Genomic DNA, 12,549 nt, shown 5'->3' with positions numbered 1-12,549 from the left:
TATATAAGCCTTACTTCAGGGAGGCTGCCGGCCTTTCCTAGAATTCTCTGTGGGAGTGACAGAGACTGGTGGCAGGAAGGTGAGTCCTGAGAGCTGCATCTCTGGGGTCCCACTCTCCCACCTAAGACTCAACTCTGGGGCCCTGTATCCCAGGGGCAGTGTCTGGGGACAATGGCTTACCCTGATCCCTGTCTTACTGGTTGGTCCTTTGTACAACATTTTGTTTGTTGTGGGAAATTTGTACACTGTGTGAAGATGTGTTGTTGTGATTGGTGTAATAAGCAATAAAAGTTGTAATAAAAAATAATAATGCAAGCTGAGTGGCCAATTGGTAGGCAGGAGAGATAGGCAGGACTTCCAAGAAAAAGAAAGAATCTAGGGATGATTCTAGGCTTAAAGAGAGAGACACACACACCAATGAGACACCGAGGGAGTTAGACATACAGAATGAAAGAAAAGTTAAAAGCCAGGAGGCAAAGCATAGACTAGTATAAATGGGTTAATTTAAGTTATAAAAGCTAGTGGGACGAGGCTAAAGCTAAGGCCTCATTCTCATAATTAATAATAAGTCTCCATGTCTTTATTTGGGGCTGGCGGTGGAAAAAAAATTCTGACTACCTTACTGGTAGACTAGTAGTTGCAAGGTCTCTATTTTGGACAAGTACTTTTTGTTTATGGAGTTTCTTTGCATGCAGTTTCCTGGTATATGCCGTTCAGTCCCTGTGGATAGCGTCTAGAACTGCTGATGTAAATGAGTTTCTGGGAAATTATCATGAACCACTGTCCACATCATTCCCAGTGCAAGCAATTCTAAATTTTTGCCATTGACTCCTTCAAATAGAAAAGGATTCCATGAAATGGAGATTAATGCTACTCATGAAGCTGTTTAAAGACTATTTTTTTAACTAAAAGTTGTTTGCTAAGAGTATATTTACAAAATGCACACATTGGAACAGGACATGGCGGTTCACGCCCCTAATCCCAGCACTTCAAAAGTAGAGGCATAAGCCAGGCGGTGGTGGAGCACGTTTTTAATCCCAGCACTCGGGAGGCAGAGGCAGGCGGATCTCTGTGAGTTCGAGGCCAGCCTGGTCTACAAGAGCTAGTTCCAGGACAGGCTCTAAAAAAGCTGCAGAGGAACCCTGTCTCGAAAAACCAAAAAAAGAAAAAAGAAAAAAAAAGTAGAGGCATAAATATTAGGATATCAAGGCCATCCTAACCTACATGAAATCATGTCTCAATACAACAATAACCACAATAAAAATTCACATAGTAATTGTACACTTCCTACCTGTAAATCACTTGCTAAATACCTGACATCTCATACAGACATAGATAAGTAGACATAGTTTACGGCTTCTCAGAGGGCTTGTATGTCAAGGCACACACTTGTAATGCCAGCACGCTGCAGGTAAGGGTGGGGAAACCAGGAGCTGAAGGATAAGAAACCCATGGTAGAGGAGGGCACACAGGTGCAATCGGAAAGAATCTCCAGGGTTAAACTGAGGGAATTAGGTAGCTGTTGTCAGAAGAGGTGAGTGATGTCCAGGAATCTCTGGTTTATTAGTAAAGTAAAATAGGGAAATTGAAGAGCAAAAGAGGGTGGGGGAGTCCTCTTTCCCTGTATGTAGACCTGAAACTCATGTCAGGACAGAGAGATGAGCCCTGGGGACTCAGAGTGAGTCACTGGACCTGTTTGTGCCTCTTCCCACGGGGGCCGCATTTAATAAAATCCTTTCTCTGCCCTTTTCACTGTACTTGTGTTCAATTACCCTACTGTGATGGTCAATTTTAGCCTATCATACCTGTCAGGAACCAGGCTTTGACCCTAAGACATCAGATGACCCTACTATGGAGATTCCTGGAGTCGGGGGTCCATGGGCCTCGTAGGACAATGAAAGACACACCTCTGTTGCTGTCAGAAAGTGGGGGTGACCCTGGGGAGAATGGCAGCAGCCACATTCCCTGTAGATGCCGGAAACAAGAACAGGGCACTCAGCCACAGTCCTCGTCAGTAACAGCTGTCTGGAGTGGTGGGTGATGACCAGACACGTCTGAAAATGTTAGCAAAGCGAAGTAGGAAATTTTACAAACCAGAACAAGGAAAATGTCCTGAGTCCCTAAAGGGAATTCGTGTGTCTAAAGAGCATCCCCACCCTGTGAGAAGGAGTTGCCAGAGCCCTAATTAAGACAGAGTTCCGGAATACCACCGTTTGTTTTAACCGGAGGGATCATTTGGAGGCAGCTGGAAAGATGACCCAGGTGGGAAGAGACTGCGTGAGAGCCCAGGGTGTTCTGAGAAACAACTGCGCACAGCCCAGGCCACACGACGCCACACCATTTCCAACTGTCCCGCTAGGCAATAGACTTAGCACAGCACGCGTGAATTCCACAAGATTCCGAGCCTTTATTTTCTCCCTCACCCTTCACTCATCTTTGGGACACTAATCAATCACCCACAACCATAAAAAAAATGCTTAATTAAAGACAGAAGCACTTGGTGGTGGTGGCTCACACCTTTTATCTCAGCACTCTGGACTGAGAGATGAGAGATCTCAGTGAGTTCAAGGTCAGCCTGGTCTACAGAGCTCTTTCCAGAGGACACAGGGATACACAGAGAAACCTTTAAAAAAAAAATAGAAGCTTGAAGTCGTAGCTCATTGAAAACAGAAGCGTGATTGGCCCCTGGGGTTTCCCAGTCCTGCCCCTGTTGAAGGTCAGGTTGGGGACGGGACTTGCTATTGCTCAAGGCTTGGCTGATCTCAACACCCGCTTACATTTTGCTCAGAGGAAACAGACACATAGCCTTTGTCACATACAGAAAGAGAAGGCATGAGGTCTTGAGGCCAGAGTGGGAGGAGAAACCAGAACAAATTCTGTTAGTCTCAGTCAAGCTGTCTTATCCTATAGAAGAAAAGACCAAGGAAGAAATTCAGATCAGTGTCTGAATATCAAGGTGATATTCTGAACAGCCCATCGCACACACAAACGGCCTCAAATCCCTAGAGTCCCCAGGCCCCAGGGGTCTTTCCTCTGACTTCTCCCTGTCCCACACCAGCCCTTGAGGGTGTCACTTTTTAAAGCTGTAGCCGAAAGCTGGACATCCTAGAACTTTACCTCCCAGGGGAAAGGGAAACAGGAGCAGACGGAAGCCTCTGGAGATGAAGTAAATGAGGAGGTGTGGGCTGGCTGACACCCTCCATTGGCTCCTGTCTATACTGCCATGGGTGTCTCAGGCACGAGCTCCCACTATAATGACTGACAAGTCTGAACACAGCTGCCTCAGCTTTTACCTCCTGGGAATGATCCCTTTTATTAGAGTTCGTGCTAGCATCAGGATCTAGAGGGCCTAGAGGAAGCTCCTGGTCTTATCTCAGGGAAGTCTCCAGTACTGGGAAAGATCAGGAAATATGATGGAAGACTGCACTTTCAGGAGACTAACTGGACTCCCGTGTATCTGTCCTAAGTAGGGACCTTCCCATCTGACCTCTGAGAGCTGAGGACCAGGTCTCTGCCTCCTCTACCACTGCAGGGATGAATCTGTTCATTATTTCCTTATGGTTCACACTGGAGTTCGTGTCAGCATCAGCACGAAACAGAATGAGCAGCTGTGTGGGTGAAACTTGGCTCTCATGTGGCAAGGAACACTCTCAGCTTGGGCTAGATAAACCCACAGAGACATGAACCCAGACCCTGCCCTTCTCTTACCTTTACTCCTCCTCTTCCACATCAGAAAAGTCACCGCAGCTCCCATCAGCACAGCTCCAAGGACCAGGCCGGTAACAATTGGCATGATGGGGACCGAGGGCTGAGGAGGCTCTGACAGAAGAATGGAAGGGTCAGGGAGGCCTCTGACCTCCAGGTCATCCGTGACCCTGTCCCAGTTCTCCCTAAACCTCCCACTCTCTGTGTGATAGGCTCTGCGCTCACTCCCAGTCCTTACCCCATCTCAGGGTGAGGGGCTCAGGCAGCCCCTCGTGGTGCACATGGCATGTGTATCTCTGCTCCTCCCCAGAAGGCACCACCACAGCCGCCCACTTCTGGAAGGTTCCATCCCCTGCAGGCCTGGTGTCCACCAGCTCTATATCCAGAGTCTGGTTGCTCCCATCCCTCTGCCAGGTCAGGGTGATCTCAGCAGGGTAGAAGTTCAGGGCCAAGCACCTCAGGGTGATTTTCCCATTCGCTATGATCTTACGAGTCACATGTACTTGTGGGATATCTGAGGGGAACAAACTGGAAAATTCAGTCATTTTGCATTCTTTCTGGGGATCCATCAATGTTCTTGTAACCTTGCTTTGAATGGAAGGGAGATTGAAGGAGAGATGCAGGGACCACACATCAGCCTAATCTCAGGATAAGGATGGGGTAATTTATTCCTTGGAAAGTTTCAATCAGCATGAGCCAGTGCAGACAGAGCAGGAGACTCCAGATCTCATTCTAAGAATATGGACTTCTGGTTCTGACTGATGGGGACAGACCTCCAAAGTACATGGGCAGGGAACAGGCTTGAGAGAGGTCATGATTTGCAACGCAGATAAGGAAGGGAAATGCTGTTAACTGACAGATTGAACTGCCCTGAGAGAAGGCATAGTTCTCTAGAGAGTCCCTCTCTCTTGTTGAATTAGGAAACCCATGACACTCTTTCCCCAGTGATGCAAGACTGAGTTAGTATCCCAGCTGCTCCCTGCTGAGGAGAAATCCTCAAGGGACAGGGCCTCCTGTCTCAGAGCAGATGGGGCGGTATCTGTCCTTACCTGTTCTCAGCAAAATCTCCTTCCCATAGTCCAGCTGTGTGAGGAGCAGCTTCAGGCATTCCTTCTCCAAGTAAGTCTTGACTGCTTGTGCAAAGTCTGACTCCTCCCACTTACGCCTGAGCATCTCAGCTGCCTTGCCCTTGGAGGTCCAGGTTCTGAGGTCCTCGTTCAGGACGATGTAATCGTGGCCATTGAAGGTTAATTCATATTGTCCGTGACTGGAGTATGATCCAGACAGCAAATCACAGCCATACAGATTCTGGATTGTGTGATATCCTGGCCAAACCCTCATTCTCAGCCACTGCCACAGGCCAGGTTCCGTGGTGGGGCCCTGCAGTGGCTTGGTCCCTCCCTTATGGCCTTTCTACATGACCAGATTTGGACTTAAAACCAGGTCGGCGTCCCTCTTCAGCCTGGTCTCCATGGGTCACATTTCACTGGGGTAAATCTCAAACATGACACACTGGGGCCACCCCATGGGGAGCGTGAAATATGGGATTTCTGCTCTGGGCTCACTCACCAGTTTCACTAAGTTGGTAGACGTGGAGCATTTCCTTCAGCGTTTCTCTGAACATTTGGCTTTGTTCCAGGGTCAGCTGTGTCCTCCCGTCCCAATACTCTGGCCTCTGCTGATCCACCCACAGCGCACAGTGCTCCCTCCTGGGAGGCTGTGCCCTGCTGTTGAATCTTTCAAACCGCATGTCATCCACAAAGGCAACCATGACGAACTGAGTCTCCATGAGGCCAGGCCAGGTGAGGAGAGTTTGGAAATAGTACATCGAGTGTGACCCTAGAGGCAGTGGGCCTTGAGATCTCAGCCCCCTACCTAGGACCCTGTGCTGCTCTGCACCCAGGCCTGAGAAAAGCAGATCAGGGGCCAGGATGCAAAATGGGAAAGGGAACGGAAGGTTGTGGGTTGGGTAAGAAAGAGACAGACTTCCCCCGTGTGGCACCCTTGGGGGTGGAGTCCTTTTGTTTCCCAGGTTAGGTCCTTTCCCTCCTGACACCCACACTCACCCTCTGGATGCCTGGTCAGAGCCAGGGTGGCTGCCAGCAGCAGGAGGAGAGCCTCGGGAACAAATGTTTTCATCCTGCCTGGAGCCTGGACACCGAGTCCCTGCTAGTTTGTGTTGGTTTTATAATCTTGATATGGATGAGGCTGATTGGCTTCTCTAAGAATTCCCCAGTGGTAGTAAAGCAGTGAGATTGGGTCACGGAAAGGTGAACTCCTGGCAGAGGAATCTCCTGGGCCCTGCTTTCCTGGCTCAGTTCCAGCTCTCTGACCTAGCATCCTGGGAGCGGTGTCTGGGGACAGGTTGCTCACCCTGATCTTTGTTGCCCTCGTCCTGGCCACAGGATACTTCTGAGTCCAGTTCAGAAGCCATGGAGTCATCAGTTCTCGATCACTCACATGTCAAGATGTTTATAGAGTCTTGGAAGTTGATTGGCCCTCAAAGGTACTCACGCTTGTGTGGATTATATCAGTCTATGCTCACCACGTAAGGAACAGGAGATTTTGGAACACTTGCTTCATTGAGTGCATTAATGATAGAGCGCATGTAAGCAGAATGTTTTTTTTTAAAAAGGAAGAGCTATTTTCTGAAATACAATGATATGGTGGAAATAATAGATGTTTATTTTCATGTCTGTCTGTCCTTATCCTTGTCTTTCTTACTACTGGTCCTTTGGGTTCTTCTCTTTAACCTTTTAGTTTTATGTTCAGTGCAGGCAAGGCAGCTTCACAGAAATACACAGGAAAAATACCTTCAGATTCATTTTTTATTCTATATATATATATATATACACACACACGCACACACACACACATGTATGTATATGCTTGTATGCTGATGTGTTTGTGAAAGTTGGGCTGCAGTTATCAGTTCCAGCCAGCAGAGGGCGGTAGACACCATAGAGTGGGACACACAGGCCATTGTGCACTCCCAGACTTTCAGGATTCCGACTTTGGTGATCTTAAGAGTGTAGCCACCCCAGTCAGAGGGAGGGGGAAGATTTTTATTAGCATCTTCAGGTGATTTTACTTTTGTTTGGGGGTGGGGTGAGGATCCCGGTGCCTCTGCCCCCTTGAGGGCTGAGATTGAAAGGCTGGGCCACCACAGTAATTTAAATGTACATTTTTACCTTTGACAACTCACTAGGTTGACACAGGGGCTACTGTGGGAGCCCACGTGTGACTCAGTTTCCATCTGGAGTCATTTCTGGCTTCAAGAAGTCATTTGAGGGCTGGAGAGATGGCGCAGTGGTTAAGAGCACCGCTTGCTCTTCCAAAGGTCCTGAGTTCAATTCCCAGCAACCACATGGTGGCTCACAACCATCTGTAATGAGGTCTAGTGCCCTCTTCTGGCCTTCAGGCATACACGCAGACAGAATATTGTACACATAATAAATAAATAAATATTAAAAAAGAAGTCATTTGAGTTCAAGCTTGCCTGCTCTACTTTTTCTTATAACCCTGAGGGCTGTGAAAGACTTCTGATTTAGCCCGTGAGAAAAGAACACTCTATGTAACAGACAGTATACTGCTGACAACAAACCTCAGGAACATCAAGATAGAAATTGAGGCTGCTTCCAAGCAGCAAGCACCTGTTGGAGAGGAGGCTGCTCACTCAAGGACAGGAATGGTCTTGTGATTAGATACTGACTGACCGTTTGTGCTGTGCTTTGTTCTGTTCTTGGATATAGGCAAGCTCTGAAATAAACTCTGGGCTGTTTGGCTGCTTCAGCATGACCAGACAGACCTCCTGATTCTATCCTGTCTTCTTCTGACTTATCTTTGTACTCGAGGATCCCCTATCCAGAGACCCTAGCTGACCTTGCAGGAGCAGGTTCCTACAGGTTACCTATATTCAGTAATCTGAAATATCATTGAATCTTTAACAGTATGCTACATTCACAAATATAGGAAAGTCTTTTTTGTTTGTTTTTTTGTTTTTGGAGACAGGGTTTCTCTGTAGCTTTGGAGCCTGTCCTGGAACTAGCTCTTGTAGACCAGGCTGGCCTTGAACTCACAGAGATCCATCCGCCTGCCTCTGTCTCCTGAGTGCTGGGATTAAAGGTGTGCGCCACCACTGCCCAGCTCATAGGAGAGTCTTGATGAGTGGATGTTATGTTATTACACTTTAATTTTAAAAGGGAGAATATTAGCTGAGCAGTGGTGGCTCACGTCTTTAATCCCAGCACTTGGGAGGCAGAGGCAGGCTGGTCTCTGTGAGTTCAAGGCCAGCCTGGTCTACAAGAGCTAGTTCCAGGACAGCTAGAGCTGTTACCAGAGAACCCCTGTCTGAAAACAAAATTAATTAATTAATTAAATTAAAAGGAGAATATTATTGGCTAAGTTCATCAGTCTTTCAGTGTTCATGCATTTAAATAGATTTTATCAAATCTCACTTGTTAATATTATCATAAATTTCACCAGAGAAATCTGTAAGCATTTAAAGTGGTTAAAGTTTATGGTAAGGGATTCAAACGCCTTCAAAATGGTAATGTTCTCCTGAGAGCTTAGAGTTTATGATAGCTGTAGTGGGCTGCAGGAGGACTGAGAGGGGAAATAATTGGTCACATTTTATATTTAAGCAGAAGCAGCATAGAGTTGTTAAGTATGTTGCTGAAAGACCCCCAGTGTGAGGAAACTCTCCCTCAAGTCTCCGGATAACACGACCCCCCCCCCCCGTAACTCACGAGAGATGGTCCTTGCTGCAATCACGCGAGGTTTATTGACAGGTACCAGTGCACTGGGGCCGTGACTCATAGCCCACACAGGGGAGGAGTTCGACCCCGAGTGACAGGGAGAAGTGGTTTTTATAGGAAGAAACCACAGCCCAGTAATCCGAAAGGGGTTGAGAGGGTGTCACAGAAAATTCCAAAAATACTAGTGATGATCACAAGGGGGCAACTCCCTGTTTCTCAAGATTATACTCAAGATTACAATCTAACTTTATCTTCAGCTAGTTCTGAAACAAAGTCACTGAACCGGCTAATCCTAGATTTTTGATTCTTTTCTCCCTGCTTAGATTTTTGGCTCTGCTTTTTCCTGCTGGGGGGGTCTGGATTTATCCAGGTCTTTCATTGCAAAAAAAAAAAAAAATCCCCACAGGGTGAGGAGGAAGATGAGTTCCATCCACTGTGTGTGGCAGGTGCGGCAGGGTTCCAACTTCAGACAGATATTGTTCATTTAGGCATTTTGTTTTTGAGAAGTGTCCTGACATGCCGTTCAGTCTGTGTGGATGAAGTGAGCCCAATATGCCAGACATAGATGTGGTAGATTAATAAGCACCAGGGGACCTGAGGCACAGCGATCTCTCACCATCCGGCCTCTGTCTGCTACAGTGAAGCGGGGTCCTCAAGTACAGAGGGTGTGTGGAGTCAGAAGATAGACAAGATCTGAGGGTGGAGAAAAGAATACACCTTTAAAACTCGGGGTTAGATGGTGTGAGCTGGGGTGTGGATTGAGGATGGGAGTTGAGGTAGCTAGTGTTAACCTTGAGGAGTGTTTAGGCGCCAGCCACAAGTTCCTCTCGCGAGAGTTAAGAATTTGTCTCTCTTTGTAGCAAGCAGGAACTTTCTTCAAACCCCTGAGGAACTGAGGACTTGTCTAAATGCCTGGCCTTGAGAAAGGGGCTTTCTTGGGGGGGTTAGATGCTCCATTACTTCAGCTTCTGGTATGGCTTAGTTTATCCCAATAGCTAAACTTTAAAAGTGAGCAAAGACAAAGCCAGACAAATGAGAGTGTGAGCCTGAGTAGACGACCTTAGGAGTTCATCAATAGTGGTTATCACATATCAACTGTGTGTTACTTACCTAAGTTTTCCAGCAACTTGGTGTTAACACGTGTGGGAGTAGGCAGAGTTATCATGCTACATGGTGCCACAGTGGAAGGAATTTTTCCAAAGAATTATTGTGTTTAAAGAGGCTGATGAGGAACCTGCCTGACTTCATTTTAAAGACAGGAGCCAGTATGCTGTATTTTTAAAAACAAGTTACTACTTACTGTGAGCGTTGAGTAGTTCTGTTTCCTGGGAGCTGACCTTCCCCAACCCATGAACTTGATTTGTTCTTGATTTTTTGTCATTTGTTTGTTTGTTTATTTGTTGTTGTTGTTGTTGTTGTGGGTTGTTGGGTTTTTTTTCCTCCCAGACTGGGTAGCTTTGGAACCTGCCCTGGAACTCACTCTGTAGACCAGGCTGGCCTCAAACTCAGAGATCCACCTGTCTTTGCCTCCAGAGAGCTGGGATTAAAGACTCCAGAATACCCTGACCCTCTCTGACCCCTCCTAATCACGTGGTGGGTGATCACATGATTTTTAAGGTTTTTTTTTTTTTTTATTTTCTTATTGCTCCACGGTTTCCCTTCTGCAAAACTACTCCTTAAATGGGGCCCAAGAAGTGGATTTGGGGCTGCTCTAGTTAACCCAACTTAGAAGGCAGTCACTGGCCAGCTCTTGGGTGTATCCCAACAAAAATCAAGGTTGCCTCAAATTTGGCTCAAATCGTGGTAGTACTTTGAGTCTAGCCATTGGGATTAACACTACCATTGTTACACACTTACTTCACTAAAGTCTGCACAAAACTTCCCAAAGGGAAAGGCATCATAGCGAGAGTCATTAAAAATGGAAGCGAAAGGGAGCTGGAGAATTGTGATTCGCAAAGTCAAGCAGCACAGCCACCATGAGGTCCATGCCAGGGACTGACCCATCTAAGATTGCTGCTAGCTTCTCCTTTCCTACTGTCTTGAAGAGTTTGCTTTCTGACTTTGTTTTCTGCAGCTGGCATCTGACTGTGCCCAAGTGGCTGTCTCCTGTCAGCACAGTATGTAAAAGTGAGGAGCTTGGTCCAGCCCTGAGCCCTGAGCCTGGGAGCTGCACGGTCCTGTGTCTTTTCCCTGCTCTCATTCCTGTTACAGCGGAGGCAAGGCTGGGTCCCCTCCATCCCTGGCTGTACTCGATTTCGCTGAGCTACAGCCTCATACTTCCTGCTTGAAGGAAGAATGTATATGCGGTTTTGCACTTTCCTGCCTTTGTAGGTGATTAATTGGTATACAAAGATGGTTAAAAACATGTACAAAATTGATGTGGAATGTCCTTCTGTATATGTGTAGTTTTTGTTTGTGGATGAATAAAACTGTTTTGGCCAATGGCTTAGCAGAGTAAAGCCAGCTGGGAAATCTGAACAGAGATATATATAGAGAGTAGGTGGAGTCAAGGAGATGCCATGTTGTTGCCCAAGGACAGAACTGCTGAACATTACTGGTAAGCCACAACCTCATGGCAACACATAGATTAATATAAACGGGTTAATTTAAAATGTAAGAGCAAGCTGGGGATACGCTTGAGCCATTGGTCAAACATTGTTGTAATTAATATAGTTTCTGTGTGATGGCCTTCTGTTGCTGCTGTGTGGATGACACTCAATTTGTGAGATTCCACAGAAACAGGACCACGCCACTGGGGCCCATAGTGGAGAAGGAGTGTTAGGGAAAACAGACACAGCAAGCCCTAGAAATCATACAAGGTTTCAAAGAAAAATTGAGGAAATTGCTCAGCTTCTATAACCAGAGTTCTGTGGGTGAGTGACCCTGGTTCACTCCATGTCCTGACAGAGGCAAGTCGCCCCTTACCTAAGGGAGAGTCCCCAACAAACTGACCTGTGGAGACTCTGGAACCTGGAGGGACTTGGTGACCAGACCCAGTTTTGGGTGCACTTTAGGGTCAAAAAGGTCTTGGGGCAGTTGCGTGGAGGTGAGTCTGATTTTGTGTAAGGTGTTAACTGGCAGCAAATCTGACCACAACGGCAGGACCAGGATATTACAACCTAAAGAATGCACACGGCTGTGACTTGGGCACAAAGGGCGCTGTCCCTGAGGGTACCGACAGTTACCTACCCTGGTCACAGATGTGGCACCCTGAAGGAGGACCCGACCTCCTGGACTACAGACAGCAAGGCAACAAGATTTATCACGTCTGATGTGGAAGAGGAGGAATAAAGATAAGGAAGGGGCAGAGTCTGAGATCTTGTCTCTCTGGGGATTTTAAGCCGGAGCTATGTACACGCCCTGACCCATAAGATGAGAGAGATATCCACACCTAAGTGCTCACTCAGCCGGGGCCTGCGTACAGAGATTTACTCCCTTGTAAAGCACATAGAAAATGATGTACGTTGCAGATAATAGAGCTCAGACTCCCAGCAGAGTTATGGAGACGGTCCCTGCCGGTAACAGACACGCGAGAGGTCAGTTACTCCTCTCCATGTACAACATTGCATTGTATTTCCTCATCCTTCCCTGGGTTTGCAGTTACACTTCTGGAAAATTCTGAGAGATAACAGTTGTGTGGGGGGGGGCACTCTGAACTTCCCATGAATCTGCTTCCGACCTGGATTCTCACAAAGGTCAAACATGAGGAACCTCTGTTCAGGCCGATAGTACAAACATGGGGCCTGATCCCGGAGATTTGGGAAGACTGCTATTACCCCTCCATTAGTCCCATCTCCTATCTGATTTGATCAGGTCATGTTTTGCTTTTTCCCAGGCAAGACCAATGCAGGGATACAGAGGCTTCGGTCACAGCTTTACACAGATTTGCCCCTGCAGGGCCTGTGGGACAGGGGCAGAGTCATAGGGTGATGTTCTGGGTTGTCCTGATTCTCAGGACTGAGGCAGTTTGAGCAAGTGATGGGCTCCGCAGAGTATCTCCACTCACGGACCCCGATGTGAATTTATTTCTTGTTCTTTCCTTTACAGGATGGGACAGAGGAGCCTTGCCTTGGACTGGATCATAGAA

At 47.1% G+C, this 12,549-nt stretch overlaps 2 protein-coding genes across 2 annotated transcripts in view; one reads left to right on the top strand and one right to left on the bottom strand.

Annotated features, from left to right (window-relative positions):
• Positions 1–12,549, top strand: part of LOC119822312 (E3 ubiquitin-protein ligase TRIM39) — a 102,557-nt gene that overhangs the window by 55,877 nt on the left and 34,131 nt on the right. The window lies entirely within an intron of this gene.
• On the bottom strand, positions 3,563–5,844 carry LOC119822615 (class I histocompatibility antigen, Gogo-A*0501 alpha chain-like). Its single transcript, XM_038342049.1, has 5 exons — positions 5,772–5,844; positions 5,275–5,544; positions 4,755–5,030; positions 3,944–4,219; positions 3,563–3,819 (listed from the first exon to the last, which is right to left on the bottom strand). The coding sequence occupies exons 1-5, from the start codon at positions 5,842–5,844 to the stop codon at positions 3,563–3,565; spliced, it is 1,152 nt and encodes a 383-aa protein (XP_038197977.1).

Source organism: Arvicola amphibius, chromosome 9 (assembly GCF_903992535.2).
Source record: "Arvicola amphibius chromosome 9, mArvAmp1.2, whole genome shotgun sequence".
Lineage (NCBI taxonomy): Eukaryota > Metazoa > Chordata > Mammalia > Rodentia > Cricetidae > Arvicola > Arvicola amphibius.
Note: the sequence above shows the minus strand (reverse complement) of the source record. Positions and strands in the feature narration are given on the sequence as shown.